General features: G+C 37.2%; 1 protein-coding gene across 5 annotated transcripts in view; it reads right to left on the bottom strand.

Annotated features, from left to right (window-relative positions):
- Positions 1–19306, bottom strand: part of LOC110113971 — a 32797-nt gene that overhangs the window by 8435 nt on the left and 5056 nt on the right. For 4 of the 5 annotated variants that reach the window (XR_003699662.1, XM_028692086.1, XM_020846698.2 and 1 more), the window contains exons 3-11: positions 15808–16017; positions 15572–15706; positions 11771–12114; positions 9945–10145; positions 9669–9854; positions 8716–8790; positions 8573–8639; positions 7337–8438; positions 7213–7266 (exon numbers count right to left, since the gene is read on the bottom strand). Coding sequence is in view for 4 of the 5 variants with exons in the window: in XM_028692086.1 (XP_028547919.1) it covers positions 7213–7266; positions 7337–8438; positions 8573–8639; positions 8716–8790; positions 9669–9854; positions 9945–10145; positions 11771–12114; positions 15572–15706; positions 15808–16017 (2374 nt within the window). In the remaining variant the exon portion in view is untranslated. The remainder of the gene's footprint in view (positions 1–7212; positions 7267–7336; positions 8439–8572; positions 8640–8715; positions 8791–9668; positions 9855–9944; positions 10146–11770; positions 12115–15571; positions 15707–15807; positions 16018–19306) is intronic. The other variant, XM_028692085.1, reaches the window with a different exon arrangement.

Genomic DNA, 19306 nt, shown 5'->3' with positions numbered 1-19306 from the left:
ATTCATAGAGTAATATCTATCAAAGCATGTGTTATGAGAATTAAAAAGGATTACTAGTGGGAAAGAGATATAAATCAAGTATGGGGGATACACCCGCACAAGTAAAGGTGAAAGATCTGACGAGGTAAGCCTACACTCTTAATTCTAGAAGTTGGGAATTCGGACCCAACCTTGATTGAGAGAACAACTTCAATTCTAAAAGTTTGGAATCTGGGCCCAATCTTGAATTGGAAAGCTAAAAGAGTGCAAAAGCTTATAGTCATCATGTGACTTGTTTAAGGTGATAAATAGTGGGCAAGGTTGAGTAGTGATCAACATGACATTTTCAATGTGTTTTAACCATTTTATTATGAATAAGTAACATTATGTACTTCTTAATTGTATAAGTTAGAAGTAATAAGGATTTAGTTCAAGTGAAGTGTATTAAAGATGAAGATCAAAAAAATACTTTTCTTAGAAGATATTCAACAAAGATGGATGAGATATTTTGCTAAACTTTTTAATGAAGATTGTGAAAATAAGATTGACTATAGTGACCTTAGCACCCTAAATGAAAATAAAGATTTATGCTTTTATCGGCGTATTAGTAAAACTGAAGTTAGAGAGGCTTTAAAGAAAATGAAGGGTGGAAAAGTTGTTGGACCTGATGATATTCCAATAGAGGTGTGGAAATGCTTAGGAAATGAAGGAATTTCATGGCTTACTAAACTTTTTAATACTATTTTGAAGACTAAAAAGATGCCAGATGAGTGGAGAATGAGTGTGTTAATTCCTATTTTTAAGAATAAAGGTGATGCACAAGATTGTGTGAATTATAGAGGTATTAAGTTAATGTGTCATACTTTAAAACTATGGGAGCGAGTTATGGAGCATAGGTTGCGGCGTGATACTAATGTTTCTCAAAATCAATTTGGATTTATGCCGGGTAGGTCGACTATGGAAGCCATACATTTATTAAGAGGTTTGATGGAGAAATATAGAGAAAATAAGGAGGATCTACATATGATATTTATTGATTTAGAAAAAGCATATGATAAAGTTCTAAGAGAAGTTCTATGGAGAGTTCTTGAAAAGAAAGGAGTCAATAATGCTTATATTCAAATCATTAAAGATATGTATGCAGGAGCTATTACTTGTGTTCAAACACAAGGTGGACGGACCAAGTATTTCCCTATTTCGGTTGGGTTACATCAAGGATCAGCCTTAAGCCCATATCTTTTTACTTTAGTCATGGATGTTCTCACTAGACATTTGCAAGAGGATGTACCTTGGTGTATGCTTTTTGCTGATGATATTCTTCTTGTTGATAAGACTAGAGAGGGAGTTGAAGGTAAACTTGAATTATGGAGGTCAACCTTAGAGTCTAAAGATTTTCGCTTGAGTAGATCTAAAACGGAATATATGGAGTATAATTTTAGTAGTAATAGACCTAGTGAGGGGATTGTGACTTTGGGCGATCAAGTCATTAATAAGAGTACACGTTTTAGATATCTTGGATCTATTGTTCAATGTGATGATGAAATAGATGGGGATATTATCAACAGAATTCAAGTTGGATGGTTGAAGTGGAGGAATGCATCGGGCTTGTTATGTGATAGAAATGTACCCCTCAAACTTAAGGGAAAATTCTATAAGATGGTAGTGAGGCCTGCAATGCTTTATGGTGCCGAATGTTGGCCATTAAAAGAGAAGCATAATACTAAGTTAAGTGTGACAGAGATGAGGATGCTCAGGTGGATGAGTGGCTTTACCCTTAGAGATAGGATACGGTTTTAGTAAAGCTTTATTTCAATTATGATGTGTACTTTATTTAAGGTATAATATATATATATATGCTTCCCTTTGTGAATAACTTTTTTTTTTTTTAACCTTTTGTGAATAACTTAATGTGTTAACTAGTTGTGTTAGGATAGTTTGAATAGACTACTTTTTACTTATCTAATTCTATTATCAGTGTTCAGAATAGAGTCAAGGAGACGGTCTATTTAGATTCACCTTCTCTGTTCCACTCTATATTAACTATAGGGAGTTAAAATAGGGTGTGACATGGTTCCCCCCAATAGTGCCAATCATCTCTCCTCCGCTCGCACCCAAACCTTTTTCGAATCAAACTTATCATGGATGGTTGAAATATTTTTATTTTTAATCTGAAACTTGAGTTTGGAGATTTGAAATTTTATATTTCATTTGTCCAATCTCCCCTTTCAATACTTCTACTTTTCTTCCAGCCATGGAAACCTGGATTTAGTCTCCAATAACAAAGAGCAACAAGTTTGACATGAATTTGGCCTACAAACGGCAGAAATCAGTGAGATCGGAGAGGAAAACGCAACAGAAATCAAAGAGGAAGACTTCTATTTCAGCCCAGAAAATTGCTCTGATACCAATTTGATAGGAAACACTTAAAGTAATCAAGAATCCATATCAATCTTTGATAAAACAGCGAAAAATTTCCTCCAAACTCCAATGAAAACCAGAGAAAACAAAAAATTTATTGCTAGAATCAAATAGAACGGAAGAAAATAACAAGATACAGTTGATCCTCAATTTGAGAGGAGGATCTATCTCTCCCAAATCTCTAGACGCCGCAGAGCCCAAAAAAACCTAAGAGATCTCAAATTTAAGTAAAATTCAAGATGCCCTAACCCTAGGAAAACAAACTATTTAATGCATACAATCCAAAAGGAAATATCTAAACAATCCCTACATTCAAATTTCCCTCCTAACTCCCTCCAAAAACCTTCCTAAACAGCTCTTTTGGTCCCGACGGTTCGATTAGCACGTATAGTAGGCGGAGGATTTCCGCCTCTATTGCCCGTAAGCCGGTCTCGTATGGACCGGCTGGACCAGTTCAGTGGACCGGTCTAACAGAAACATGTAAATATTTCATGCAAATGCATCAAAAAAGCATGTGCAACACATTCGACCAGTAAACTCAATATACCCACATATGCTCTGACTAATACATTAAATTACTAAATCTTAAATTGATAATATTGCACGGGCTAATATAACTAAACTCAAATTTCTCCTGCTCCAAAAGGCATGTAATTGTTCCAAGAGGTGACAATAATTTGAAATTTGATATCCCCCTTTTTCAAATTCAAACTAGCCTACATGTGCTCTGACAAGTGTGTTAAATGCTTAAATTCACATCTGAGAATATTTTATTGACAAAAAATAAACTGAAATTAAAATTCAATCTAATACAAGAACTATGCAATCCTTCTTGGAAGAATGAACACCTATATCTGAAAATGTAAGAGTCAAATTTACTTTTACATCGCCTTGCCTATAGGACAAAATTGTAAATTCTTTATTTTCAAGTTCGAAACTTCTCCTTGCAAGGACTGGAGTTAACGAGAGTTACGAGACTAAAGTTTAATAAATGATATCCAAACAAAAAGTATCAAATAATTCAACATAAAAACTACTCTCACGAGTGAACAAATGATTGTAGACTATGTGAAGATATTTGATACTACATTTGAATTAGGCCTTCAATGCCTTCTGCAAAAAAAAAAATTGCAAAATACAAACTCTCAAATTCAACGTTTGTGTGACAATTCACAAAGTAAAAAATCTTAATGTGCTGGATTCCATTAGGTAATTTTCTATCTTTGCTCTTGCTATTAACTTGTTAAGCGGATAGTCTTTATGCATAATTCAAGTTTCTTCAAGTGTGATGTGTGGATTTCTTTTGTAATGGGAGTCTTGGTCATTGCAGCAGATTTAAATGTATTCTTTATTTTTCTAGTAAGATTTCAAATTTTTAAGACTATCATGATTGTTTAAAATGAAAGATGAATGTTGTTGTTTTCATTAAAGATGACTATTCTTTTGCCAAAACTGAGAGTTTTTTTTTTTTTTTTTCCAAAACTGAGAGTTAATAACCTACATATTGAGATTTTTGTCTTTGAATTAATAAGAGACAGTATTCCCTTCACATCGTAACATCTTGAACTGTATGTGCTACTAAAGCGTATAAGAAGGTAAAAGAAAATAAATAAAATCCGCAAATTGTTTGTTCCCGTTTGGATACAAGGGTTCATAACCAAGACCAAGTGTTTATTTGCCGCAAACACAGGGTATGGCGTTCAGGCTTCTTTATAATGCAACCCAAGCAAATTGTGCTAATCCTGAAGTTTGGAAGATGAAGCAGAGGCATGGAAAATTCAGGACACAAGCAAGGAAGATGCCACTTTTGTTAGTAGCATTCACAAGATCTTTAGTGTTCCCAAAGTTTTAAGGGTTAACATTAAAACTGTGGGGCTTGAACACAAAAAAAAAAAGGAAAAAGGTAACATTGCTATTGAGAAAGCTGTCAAATTAAAATCCAAGGAGTTTTTAAATTTAGCAGTTGCTCTTATATTTAATTTTTTAGAGAAATTTTTAAGCTAAAATCTCGTATTAGATAATAACCACTACTTCTGGCGTATAAAACTCCATGTAAAAATAGCAAGAGACCCATGTTTTTGCAAGAGGTAGCAAGTGGAGAGAGCCAGCCTACTAGATTTAGTTGGCTTAGAATGGGCACTAAACTAGATTTAAGGGTTAACATTAAAACTGTGGGGCTTGAACCCAAAAAAATAAGGAAAAAAGGTAACATTGCTATTGAGAAAGCTGTCAAATTAAAATCCATGGAGTTTTTAAATTTAGCAGTTGCTCTTATATTTAATTTTTGAGAGAAAGTTTTAAGCTGAAATCTCGTATTAGATAATAACCACTACTTCTGGCGTATAAAACTCCATGTAAAAATAGCAAGAAACCCATGTTTTTGCATGAGGTAGCAAGTGGAGAGAGCCAGACTACTAGATTTAGTTGGCTTAGAATGGGCACTAAACTAGCCAATGGCAACTCAAAGTTTAACTATTAGGATGATCACAAATTTTAAGATGTTTTCGATTCTTGATTTCCTTCCAAATGCTTTAAATAAGTACCAATATCATTCTAGCAAATTTATTAAGAAGATGCCAAAAACATTACCTTCAAGTGGAAACACTTCAACAGCATTCCCTTCAAATGAAAACATTTTGATGGAAAATGATATGTTACCAAAAATTAGTGGAAAATACTACAACAACAACAACAAGCAGTCTTTATCTCACTACGTGGAGCCAACTACACGAATCCTTAGTGGAATCAATGTTTAAAATTGCGTATTCGGGTATTGAGGCGTTTTTCATTCGTGAGGCGAGGCGTAAGCCTCAAGGCGTTTTGAGGCATAAGCCTCAAAATCAAAAGATTGCGTAAACATAAAATGATAAATTTTTATATACTAATTAGTGAATAATATAAAACATAAAAAACATAAGATATGAAGTGAAATCAAAATATCTCAATAATAAGACAATATGAAATATAGTTCAACTCAAAATTCTATCTTTCCCAAATCCCAGTATTCTTTTCATTAACATATAATTCCAATTTCCAAAAATAAATAGCAATGACATATCACATAAGAACTCATAAGTCATCAGCACTGTTATCACTAAGGGGTTCTTCATTTGAATCATCATTATGGTGAACTTCTCTCTCCCCTTCCTCCTCTCCTATAGAGTCCAATGCAGGCATTTACTTCAAGATTTATATAAGTTTTAATATATATATATAGCGTGAGGCGTAAGTCTCATGCCAGTGAGGCGAGGCAGGCCTCAAGGTGGGCCTCAACTAAGTTGAGGCGCAAGCCTCATAAAAAAAACTCAAGGCATAAGCATCGAGGCATTTTTATTGGAATTGCGCAAAGGCGGGCCTCAAGGCAAGCCTCATACTGCGCAATTTTAAACCACGAGTGGAATAAGAAATATAATATAAAATCACCAAGTTTTCCGTTAACAGGGCCAATACCATGGGTTATTTCATCAGTAAAAAAAAGGCCATTCCCAGGAAAGTCGTAAGTTGAAAAGTAAGATACAAAGCCACGTGCCAAAACTCATCTGCAATAAACACTAGACATTGTGTTCAGGCTAGCTTTAAAACGAAACCACAACATATTGTACAAATGCCGAAGTTGGAAAGTGAAGCGACAATTCAGACACAAGCAAGAATAGTACCACATCTATCAGCAACATCCACAAGAGCTTTCAACCCAATTTGGAAATGTTGCGTTGTTGTGCTATGTTGTTGATATTGTAGAATAAATCGAATAACTACTCTATGTTGTTGATATTGTAGAATAAATAGGATAACTACTCGGTAAAATTACCATAAAACATGTTGTAAGAGTTGTAATGGTAGGTAAACTTGCTATTAAACAGGGGAAACAAGTGTAATTTTATAAAATAGATTGCTATTTGTGGGCTCCCAAAATTCACTCACCGGCCTCTCGTGCGTTCAAATAGGGAGGAGGAGATTGGAAGGATTGGGACTAGGGGTGTAAATGAGTTGAGTTGAGTCGAGTTTTAACACTAACGAGCTCAGCTCGTTAGTCGGAAAGCGAGCTCGAGCTCGAATCGATCTCAAAAAGCGAGCTCGTCCCATTAAAATCGAGTTCGAGCCGGCTCGCGACCCGCTCTCGAGTTTGAGCTCGAGCTCGATAAGCTCGGCTCGCGAGCCCATAAACGAGTCGAGCTCGAGCCTGCTCACGAGCCGGCTCGGTTCACTTACACCCCTAATCGGGGCTGTGGGTGCCGGCGTGAAGGAGGAAGGAGCGTTCGGTCCTGGAGTTCGACAAAGAGGAGGGCTCGAATGTTGTTCGACTGGACTGAGAGTTGAGGGATCAAACTGCTTCGACGGGAGCAGAGAGCATGAGCGGCATGTTGCAAGAAGAAAACAAAATCGAGAGCTTCAAACTCTTGTATTAATAGCGCTAACACGGAGTTTAACCGAGGCGGATTTACACACACGAGGATGGGCGGCTAAATTCGACGCCGCTTATAGGGGATGCTGCAGCCGAACTATAGAGGATTTGAGCGGGATTTGTTTATGAAGCACCATATAAACAAAGACAAATTAACATGTTTAATGCAATTAAAAGAATGGCGGATAATCTAAACACACAAGACAGTTTGAAAGTATGAACCACTAACGGTAAGTTAAACTAAAATAACCAATTGTAAAGCACCACCAAAAAGTGACATATTTGCTCTTCAGAACCATATAAAAGGCATGCTTAACAAAATTCTAAACACACGAAACTGATTGTGATTTACAGGGCCAGAAAATCCTTCAGTTGAAATGAGCAAAATGATTATAAATATAAATCTCCCATACCTTTTTGTAGATCTTGGTGATGCTGACAAACTTGCTCCTCGTAATTGCAACTTCCTGCAACACAGCCAACCTATCAATTTCAATCTAATAAGCAAAACTAAAATCAACTTTTACGTTAGCATACCTCTTCCGTGAATTATCAGAAGATTCCTCACTAGAAGCACTGCCACGACAGCTCTTAGAATTATCCTTTACATGTCTTACAGGAGATTTAGACCTAATGTTGCGCCTCAATGTTTCCCTTGCAAATTCTGATCGATCTTCCTTCCCATCTTTTTTATAATCCTCCTTTCTGTCTCTTTTGCGTTCACTTCTCCTTTCATAATCTTTCTTTTTTTCTACTTTATCTTTAGAAATCTCCTTTTTACTATCTGTTATAATCTCAGTCTTAGAACTAATTTTGGAATGAGTTTCCCTCTCAATGGCCCCTTGTTTTATGTTCCTGTCACCAACCCGCTCATACAACTTATCACTTTTTCTTATGTTTTCCTTTTGTTTGTCTCCATGCTTATTATTTTCATTATCTTTTTTGTGAGAGCCAGAGCCAGCCGCTACATCATTAATAAGGCCTTTATTATTCAGGCATTTGTCTGGTTTTCGATTAGCACTAGGTAAGATGTTCGCTTCTCCATCCTGGCATTCCGCACTGCTGGTTCTGTCACCATGCACAGATTCATGTCTTCTTCCCCCCTCCTGGCTACCAGCAGTGCCACCTGATTTAAGATACTTTGCATCTTGTCGGAATTCACCAGCCCTTTCACTGTTAGCGGAACTGGTCTTCTCAGAAGTTTCAGAAACTCCTGGGACGTTAGCATGAAATTGCCCAACCTTTTTCCTTTCACTTGATTCTGGAAGAGATATCCTTCCTTCCTTCTGCACATCACCATTAGCATCACCATACAGTGCTTCCTTTCCAGTCTCCGCATCCTTCAGGGCATGCTCGTAAGATCTAACAGCTGTTTCTAGATTATCAGAAGCACTATCTAGTTTCCTAGGCTGAGCTCCTTGACTTTCATTATCATCATCATCACCATCTGAAGCATCTGAACCATAGTTAGCAAGACCCAACAAATCACCTCCAACAGAGCTGGGACTGGATTTTTCATTAGCATCATTAACATTTCTACTTTCAGCTCTCAGGGGAATTAGGATTTTAGAGGATGCCTTAGGGATTGGAATGGCTGGAGGAGAAAATTTAGGGTTACCAAAACTGGTAATCTCAACAACTGCAACAGAAAAGTAAGAGTTACAATGCACATACAACAGTAAGAACGTTAAGCCTTTATCCCACTACATGGGGTACAATACACATATACCACCAAAAATAATTCAGAGAACAAGTACTTGATAAAGTGCTCACCATCCGTAGTGGGTTCATCTTCATCAAGAACTTTGGTTGCAATTTCATCAAACAGTTCATCTGTGACCTATTAGAAAAAGACCTATGAGCGCCAAATAAATGAACTAAAAGCAATAGTGCAAGTAGGACCTGGAGTAGGAAACCTTCAAAAGAACTTCAGTCAGAACACGCTTAATTTCTTGGTTGATGGCTGCTGATCTTGCTGCTTCTACTTCATCCTAACAAGAAAGGATACATATTACATTGTTAAATGTTTAGCAATTTCCAATTTTGGTGGGTAAGCTTTCACGGTAGCAAAAGTATCACATCTATCGTGTTCATTTGTTCAGGGAAAAACTTCGTATATATTTCTAATACAGCCATGAGAAGACCATTTACCCCTTCCTATCTATCTCTTCCTCACACACACATCCGCAACAATTATATCCAGTGCTGGCTAACTGTTGGGCAAACTAGTGCAATGTCAACAGGTAGAGTGGTAATTTCATAAAAGGACCAGTTGCATAAAGAATTAAATAAAAATAAAACAGTCAAGTACAATATGCAATTTTTAATCATAAGGATCAAGATTTCTTTTTAATAAAAATTACCTTAAATAGTGATATGGCTCGACAAACAGAAAAATTAAGACATATATTCAAAATTGACCAAAATGATCAACAAATATATATAAACAACCACATGTATGATTATATGGACTAGAAGAAATATCAAACAACAAGAATAACAAGCTACAAAAGCAGACACATTTCAAATTCCTGTGACTATTATGTATCTTATTTTCATAAATCAATCAAAATGGAGAAATATCACCGCACAAGTAAGGTTTTAGCTATTTGAGGAAAAAAGAGAATAAGTGATTAACGATCATGCAATCATAGAGAATCACATAATAAAGCTTTCTGCTAGACATCATAAATTAAGCGAGCTGTTAAAAAAAGAAAAACAAACATATGATAGAGCCAGACATAGCAAAAATAAACCTTTTGTCCAAACAGGAAAGCAGTTAATCATTTTTTTAAGGATTTGGTTTGCTATTTAAAGAAAAAATGCTGCAACCAGAGCAAACAATGCCAGCAAGGTAAAGGGGCGAGACCTCATCATCATCTTCTTCTTCAGTAGACCTCCTTGAATCTAAACTCTGATTGTCAGCTTGATCGGTTTTTCTAAAAGACATATCAGCGTCTTCCATTTGAACTACCCCAGAATGTAATAAATTGGTACTTGTAATTGCAGATTTCTTCTTAATTAATTCTTCTCTCAGCCAATTAGGAACTGCTGCCTGCATTATACTAAGAACATCACTATGAGGAAAGTTTAAAAGTCACATTTGGAGGATAATGTATGGCAGCAAGAAGAAGACATCCTTAACCTTTTTTGGCCGCTCAGAAAGACTAAAAGAGCCATTTCCATCTCCAGGAAAATCTGGGGAGTGAAGAGATGCCCCGACACCAAGAACAAATGGTGCACTGATAGGAGAAACAGGAGCCTGAAAGCTTGGAGCAGCAATTCCCCCAAACACAGGTGTAGAGTGGACAGGGAGGGAAGCTTGGGATGCGAACGAAGGATCAAACTGTAAAAAGATGACAGAAACATTCAAAAAGCCATTCATTGACAATCAGCTGACATAGACAGAGATAGGAGAGTCAATTTTTTAACAAAAATTACTTAATTGTCCCTTTTCTCTTATTTTTTTAGAAAGGGCAGTTTAATAATCAGGTTGTCAATGCATTAATAGGCGTTTGCCCTTTAATACCTCTAGTTATGTTAGGAAGGGATTTTTTTTTTTAGAATTAGTTTTCAGAATCCTAATTGGGAATAAGTTCCCTACCCTTGGGGTAGATTTTCCCTTAACATGGAGGGGTTGTGAGTAAAAGAGATCTTAGTGGAGTCCCGAACTCCACCAACAGCGATCACCCTCGCCCTTATCCCATTCCATGGTGATTCTTGGCAGCAATAGTGACATGAATTTTCCTACTGGCTAAAAATAGTGGGCAGTTGGGCAATTTTTGTTGTCTGGCAGTCAATGCTCGTTGAAATCTAGTCTACTAGCAAAAAGCTAGGATTGTATGCCAATTTTGGTTGCTAGTATATCAATATATTTTTCCACAATATTCACCGGTAGTAACTACGACGGAAACACCACTGCAAGAACAAAACTCAGCAACTAAATTTGTTTGGCAGACCTAGGGAGAAATTTTATTGCAGTTCTTTCTTGTTTTTCCCTTTCAATGGAGAAATGAAAACTTTTATTGGGTTTCTTATGAAAAATTTCAAATTAAAAAACTACAAAGGGAATTGTGCAATAAAATTTATGTGAGGTTTAACAAATTCAAAGGACAATAGAAGATAAATCACTGTTAACTATAAGAGAATTAATGATAGAAAAAAAATATAACACATTGGGACTTATTGATTCAAGATGAATTAAAAACTTCTTTGAATATAGGTTTCTCGAAATGTTGAATTGGTTAAACCTTACATTCATTTTGTTGTGTGCCCTTTGTTGTTTTCTTATTTGAAATTTTGTTAGAAGAAAAAGTTCTGGTTTCTGTACTGGAAAGGCAAAACAAGAAAGAATTGCAACAAAAAACTCCTCTCAGGCTTGCTAGACAAATCAAGCTGTTGGTTTTCCTTCTTACGGTGGTGTTTCAGTCACAACTAATACCAGTGAATATCGTGGAAAAGCATATTGATCTACTAGTCATCAGAATTGGCATACAATCATCCAACTGCTTGTTGATAGGCCAGAATTCAACTAACATTGACTTCCATCACCAAAAACTGCCCAGCCACCCACAACTTCCAGCAAGAAGGGAAATTCCAGCCACTATTTTTGTCAAGAATTGTCATGGAAAAGGATAAGAGCAACGGTGATCTATTGTGGTGGAGTCCCAGACTCCACTACAATCTCCTCTGCTTGCCACCCCTCCAAGATAAGGGAAAATCCACCCCAAGGGTAGGAAACCCCTTCCAAAAAAGATAAAACCTCAAACTAATTCTTAAAAAAACTCCCCTTCCAAACATAACAAAAGAGTATTTAAATGCAAATGTCTATTAACACCTAGGCAACCTAATTACTAAACTACTCTTTCTAAAGAAATAAGAAAAAAGGGCCAATTAAGCCGTTCTTGTTAATAGAAATAACTACTACTATCTCCATCTATATCATCAGTGCTTTAAACTTCCACGTGTCACCTGTGTTCCAGATGGAGCTAAGGGAATTGGAGGAAAGGAAGCAACTGGAACCGTTGTTGAATTCCAAGCATGAACAGATGTGGCGACTATATTTTGATCGATCACTCCTTCATTTGCTGCAGAAGCAACATGACTATAGCCAAATTGTTTATGCTGATCATGGCCAAATGTGGATTTTGGCTGGAAATCAAGAGGCTGATCAACAGTATCAGATAGTGGTTTAGCAGGCCGGTTTCCAGGGATAAAGTGAGGTTCTTCCACTGAAGACAGTTGGATAGCTGCTGTGAACTGAGGATGAAGACTCTCGTGAGACCTCTCCATATGATCCATAGCTTCTCTGTTTCCTGCAAACACACTAAAAATGTTAAAAGTAATAATGGTTAATGAAAAAAATGAGTTTTGTTAAAAAAACCACATCATCATAACACGACAATTGCCATTGATTCCTCTGGAAGACAATACTGCTAAGGATTTTCTTCCATAAGAAGAACAAAGTTAAACTATGAGGTTCGACATAACAGGTACACTATAAAAGGGTAGAAAAGATTTTGGGGATGTAAGACAACAATATCACAACATTCACAATACTATACCTGAATTACTTTAATACCTTGAATGGATGCCTAACAAATGCATAAAAAAAGAAGGAAAATGAATGGCTCCAATCCAACTAAGGTAAAATCCATAACCTTACAAGAGCCCAAAAATGAGACAACAGCTGCGCCTACACAAAAAAAGGTCAAGGCATAAACCTTGAGGCGTTTTTCAGTGGAATTGCGCTGAGGCGGACCTCAAGGCGAGCCTCATACTACACAATTTTAAACAAAGCAAGCATGAAGAGCCGATTGGGAGGGATGGAGAAAAAGATGAGGAAGCTCATTGAGATGCAATCCAAAAATCCACTAGTGGTTCTGATTACTAACCCTAACCAAGATTCCTTAGGCCAAATCTAAGTGAAAGGAGATCGGATGGGAGAAATTCGACCAAGAGAGTTTCTTTCATCAAGAGTCATCTTTTAGGGCTCCAATAAGGTGCGAATCAGGGTTTTTGGATGGGGGGACAACAAGTAGGGAATTTTTTGATGAAGGTGGTAGGGTGGCTGACCACTATGGGAGGCATTTCGGTCAATGGGAGTGGGCCATCGGAAAAAGAGGGGGGGTGCAGCAGGAAGATAGTTTCGTTATGAAGGTGATGGGGTGGAAAACCACTATGGGATGTCTTTTGGCTAGAGGAGTGGATGACCAGAGAAGGAGGACATGCCGAACCATGGGGATTAGGTCATGTGAGGCAGAGGGATTAGTTCACTTATATCATTCTTTTCTATTGAAGAGATTATAAAAAATCAGCCCCTATCTTTGTATTCTTGCAGTTTCTACTTGTTTCTTTCATTGTTCTTATTTCCAAAACACATCAAAATTGTTAATGTATGGTCGTTGATGGAGATAGTGACATAAATATTCATAGATTCAGTGTCACTCTAAAGGGTCTTAAAGAAGCAATTTGGTTCTATGCCATTAAACTCAAATTTAAGGCAACAAACAAACAAACAGAGTATAAGGCTGTATTTACAAAACTAAAATTCACACTCATCCAAAGGGGTTTGAAAGCACATAGCCTTCAACAACTCCCAAGTGGTGACTTAGATTTTGGGTCAATTTGAAGTTGGGGACCCAACTTTAACTTAATACTTGAGCAAGGTGAAAGCAGAGATTTCAAATTTAGGAGACTAGTAGTAAGGGAATCCTAAAGGAAGAGGACCAACCAAAATATTTGTTGACAAGTATGTAAATCTACATGCCACATCAATTAGAGAGTTGATCACCACTATCATTGACAAGCCCGACTCAAGCAGATCGATCATCTCAACTATTGGTTCATTCTTACTTTCAACTGTTGATGGCAAAAAAGCTATCGAGTGCCAAAAGTGAAGCTAGGATATTAAAGCAGATTGCAGAAATGTATTTCATCTTAAATATATTCATATTCCAAAAATATTAATCGACAATCAACCTAACACACCTCTTTCCCTGAAATATTCTAAAGTTTTAAAAGAAATTCATAGTGAAGAATGTAGCAGTCACTCAGTGGAATATACACTAGCAAAGAGGAGCCAGAAATTGGAGTATAATTGGCCAATTTTCAACCAAGTGGAATAGTTTGTTAAGAATTGTAAAAAAGGTTAGTTTTATGGCAAAGTCATTTGCCGACTGGACCTTCCATCAGCATAGTCCATAGCTAAATCCAACCATAAGACCACAGTTATTTGTGACAAGCGAGATGGATTTCATTGATCTTCTCCGTTGAGTGGTTAGACGTATAAAACTTTTGCTTGTCCTTCTAAACTTCTAAAATCTCAATAAATTGATTACAGCCACGTTGCAAAACTTAGGCACCAATTCGGTGGTCAGTTCCTTCTACAGCTCTCTTCATCCCATAGCATCAACTGAAGATCGTCATCCTCTATAGATGCTATCAACACAATTGTCGCATTCCACCCCTCAACGAGAAGCACAAGATCAATAACATCCGCAACAATCACTTGTAGGGGTATAGGAAAAGAAGGTGCCACTGCAAGAGAAGGATACAGTAAGGCAAATCACAATGCTTCAGTTTGTTCTTTCTGCATAAATCTCTCTTCACATACAAGGCTTTATCAAAGCTCAAAGGCTATCTAATCGTAAGAAAAACTTCAAGATGAAAGATGATGTTTCACACTAAATAGGAATCAAAACAGAGGGAACTAACGGCAGGTCATCAATCTGTCCACCTATCAAGATTCAATTATGTCCATACGACCATACATGTGTTAATAAAGAGACCAAAATGCCACATTAATTTAGTTAAATAGGTTTTAGGTGCATAGCTTACTCTCTCAGGATGGCATACAATAACACATATCACAATCCACTCAGCTCAAAAATAATCAGAACAACTCGACCACAAAAATGTTCAGCTCTCCAAAGAGAGCTCAGCATGCCCAAGTTGATAACGTAAATTACAAGCTAATACCAAACAGTTTCGCACATCTGTGATATAGATTCAACTTGAGTCGGTCAAGCAAGGAGAGATAGACGACAACCAATTTAGAGGGATCCATGAACCATGATCCAAATGAACATGCTCTCCCCAATCATCAAGCGACACATACCCAGTTAGTTTATATGCAATCGCTCATTCAATAAAGTTATAAGTTCATTTAATTAACTATTTTGATTTGTTAAAAACATTGGATAAATAAGATAGATTCTAAAATGTATTTCCGTAAAGCAGATGTGCCAAAGGTGGCTTATACATGTTGAATATAATGTAATAAGTAGGAACCTTTTTGGCTCTATGAAATTCTAAAGAGAAATTTTCATGAGTTCCTTAACGTTTTGCAATGGGGGTCAAGTCTTTTCATTAAAGAAACTGAAAGAAAGCTTTCTGGCTGTTTTACGAAGCTAACTATTAAACTTACAAAGCCTTAAAGCAAGACAAGCAAAAAGATGTGAATAAATTCTAACATTCCAGTATTTAAACGCTGCATTTCATGTAATTAAATTGATTAAAATATAAGGTTACATCAAATATTTCGGTGCTAAAGTAGAACAATTTATAATAATCCTGCATATAAAAAGAATGATTAGCCAAACATAACAGATCAAAACACCTAAAAATGTGTTTTCATGCATTCAAAATAGCTAGAATAAAAGACTTGGCATAATTCATTATCATGGGAAACCAAAAACCAAGCACCTCTTGCAGGTTCTAATGCTTTCAACAATAAAAATCAAATGCTAAGTGAACCATTAGGTCCATTACCTTGTGAAGAAGAATAAGTATAAGGTACCTCCTGCTCATATATGGATGAACTTGGATAATAGATTCTCGGTGGGGAAATCAAATGGCCAGTGTCCCTGGCCTCAGCTTCATGTTCATTATACAATGCTCGTCCATCTGAACAATATGAAAGAAAAACAAAACTTAAACATCAGAAAAAATTAAAATGCTCTACCTTTCTCGTAGGATCCATCATCCTAACTATTAACAGCTGTTACTTGATTGTGGCGGTAGTGGTAGTTGGTTATCAACAGCAGGAGCAACAACTTTTGGTAAGTGATCAAGATAAGCATACTCATGCTCATCCATCCTTCCAAGCGGGGTAAACTGCGATCGTGCATGATGATTTTCTGTCCTTGAATCAGCAGTAGCCCATGCTCTCGCCTTTGCAGCCCAATCTTCCTCACTACTGTAGTGAATGTTTCTCTCTGTAATTAACGCCACAGTTACAAACACCAAAAACAGCCAAAGAGCATGCATAAGTTCAATTGAAGAACACAGGAAACATAAAATGAGATGTATGAAAGTATTAATTTATAACTATTTATAAGTAAAATCCAACAATATCACACTTGACCAACGGTACAAAAGTATAGCACCGATGTCATAATTTGCACCTTTAACATGAGCTATGATACCAGATAATGCCATCATATTTTCTGGGATATTCTATCATGACAGCATAAACTGTACTAGGCATGATAACCTATGGAGTACAACATACCATTCAGAACTGGTCCAAGAAGAAAAACCTGAAAATAAAGAAATGAAGACCACACAGCCATAGGGGCACCACAAATGTGCTCGACTGCTTTTGTACACGCTTAGTTATGTCTATAGAGTTTACTAGTTTCATTAGGCTTACAAAACCAACTGAATTTAAAGTTTTGCTCCTCTAGATAAAATAACAGCACAGAAATACAAGATCAATATAAGTTATCATTATCAATATCAAAATCACTATTTAGAATTGCGCAATATGAGGCATACCTTGTTGTGTTCCTCAGCGCAATGCGGACTCAAATGCGTTGAGATGCTCTGAAGTTCAGGTCAGGTGTACAACTCAACTATTGTGAGGCGCGCCACTTAGTTTTATAGACTTTTTTAATATAAATAATATTTAAATATTAGTATCCTAATAACACTTACCCTAACACCCTAACATATATACGCATGCCAACGAGACCAAGACTTTTGTCAGCTCGATCCAAGCATTCACCGGCCTTCACCAACCCTACTGCCACCATTGGCCATCTCCAACGCCATCGATACCACCATCGTCATCCCCTCCTCCAACATGCTTGTCTGAGCTCAGCAACTGCTGCTTGTCTATCCCTCCAACAATAGAAGCAAAAGAACCCAAGGCAGAAGCAACCGCTCCTACCTGGAACGGATTTGCTAGCCTGAGATGGGTAAAAAGGAACAGCTCCATGGGCAAGTTGAAAATGTCATTTTGGGACCAATGACCCTAAGCCCTAGCTCCTTAAATAAAGGAGCCCGAGACCTTGCATGCCCAAGTATATCAGGTTCTGAAGACAGTGAAGGATAAGGAGCTGAAGAAGAAGAAATATTGATGGCCTTTGGTGATCGAGGCCAGGAGAATTCCACTACGGAAGTCGTCACCCGTGGTAACTCAAAGAAAATCACAAACAAGCTCCCACTTGTTGAGCATTGGGGTGTGACACCTGAACTGCGTGTTTAGGGATCCATCGCCAAAAATCCCGGTGGAAAGGAAAAAGTCTGGAAGTCAAGGCCTCATAAAAAGGAAAAATCTAAAGGACCAAATGCGGGCTTGACATCCGGTGCGATTTCCCGAAGATCCGCACCTGCTAACAAAAATCATCATAAGTGGGCCCCGAATAAGACCTATAGTGATGACAAGCTCGAAGAACGACACCCTGGAGAATCCTTCAGGGGATCCCGTGGCTCACCAACCCCACCCAAGGAGGAGGCTAACTTCGACCAAAGTCCGCGGATCGAAGAAATATTTCATCCCAAATCATGAGCTGGAATCCAGTGGCGGCGCTGATCATAAATCCAGTGGTCATTCGTGCCCTCGACACTACCATCGTCACCATTGCCCGCAAAGGTATAATGTTTTCCAAACGCAAGAAGCCTCCAAATTTCATTTTCGACGCTCACGGCGCGCTGGGGACCACCCTACACGCTCTCGTTGCGTGGTGGGAGAAAACCCGGTGCAATGCTTGCAGCAAGGCAAATAGGCCTTTAAGAGCTCTCGTAGCGTGAAGGGGACAACATTAAGTACATGTGCATGCCTCAATGCCGACGAGAAAAGAAAAATTGCGTATCTTTAAAACAGGTACCTCGAAGTCTCCTACGCGCTCTCGTAGTGTTATAGGATTGAAGACTATGATGCACAGACACAGGGACACAGATACGACATGACGCGGATACGGGACACGTCAATTATTGAAAATATAGGATACGAACACGAGTTGGACACAGTATTATAATTTTTATATTTTAGAAATTGTGGATAAAAATTGAATAAGTATAATATTAAAAATAATTCAAATATAATAAGTCATTTAATTAGAATTTGTGCTTAAAATGATTAATATTAGGATGCCGAGAGTTGGGCATCGATGTCGTGTATCGGGCGTCGATGTCGTGTATTAGGCATCAAGAGAGGAAACAACAATGTTGTTGAGAGTCAGGCATCAATGTTATGCAATAAGTATCGGGTGTCGGTGTCAAGAGGGCATCTATCATTGATGTTGACAGGGTGTTGGTCATCAATGTTAAAAAAATATCAAACAAAGAAGCTTTGTCAAGTTGTGGGTGTAGAAATTGCCAACGTCAAGCATCAATGTCAAGACTGTTAGACTTAGATGTGGTGATGGTTTTGAAATGTCGATATTGTAATGATGTCAGATGTCGATGTTGAGATAACATCAGGCAATGTTGTGAAACCAAAGTCACAACCCGCAAAAGACAAATAAAAATGATAATATTTGATAAATGGAGTATTGAGTGTAGGCAAATGATTTGGTGTTATGGATTGGAAATAAAATAATTAATTTTTATATTTTAAATAAAATTTTTTTAATAATAAATAATAATTCATAAAATATTTAAAACACGTGTGTAATTTGTATTTAATATTTTTTTAATCGGATAAATTTTTGTCGTGCCTCACATATTGGAGTCTCAGATGCGTGTCGTGTCAGATACGTGTCGGACACTGCACGCCCCTTTGAGGAGAAGTGTTAGTGAATCATAGATTGAAGATCACGACCGCGATGTCACTCGATACCTATCCTACGCACTCTCGTAGCGAAATAGGGAATGTCCGACTCTCAGAATTTCTCCTAAACGGGGGAGGCGCCGAGATGCTGTCGGAATTCAAAAAAGTGACCTAATTTTAAACTACAGGGAACTAGACATTAAATCAATAAATGCACGATCAAGCTGAAAATATAAATGACAAATGATAACATTGTTTCTTTAACTACATCAAGGAACAAAGTAAATGACAAATGGTGAATAATGAGATGAATACCCATACATTAATATGAGACATTCAATGAATATTATAACTCATTTACTAGCATCAGCAACTAAAATGCTCCCATCAATCAACTTATAAACAAGAAAAGATGAGTGAAATGTACACAATAGCACGTTCATAAATAAGATATAGAGATGACAGTAAGAGACATGCAAATGAACACAACATTCTTCCAGTTAATGTGC

The sequence above is a fragment of the Dendrobium catenatum genome, unplaced genomic scaffold, assembly GCF_001605985.2.
Source record: "Dendrobium catenatum unplaced genomic scaffold, ASM160598v2 original_scaffold_117933, whole genome shotgun sequence".
In the NCBI taxonomy this organism is placed as follows: domain Eukaryota; kingdom Viridiplantae; phylum Streptophyta; class Magnoliopsida; order Asparagales; family Orchidaceae; genus Dendrobium; species Dendrobium catenatum.
The sequence above is the reverse complement of the archived record's forward strand: the minus strand, read 5'-3'. Positions and strand labels throughout refer to the sequence as shown.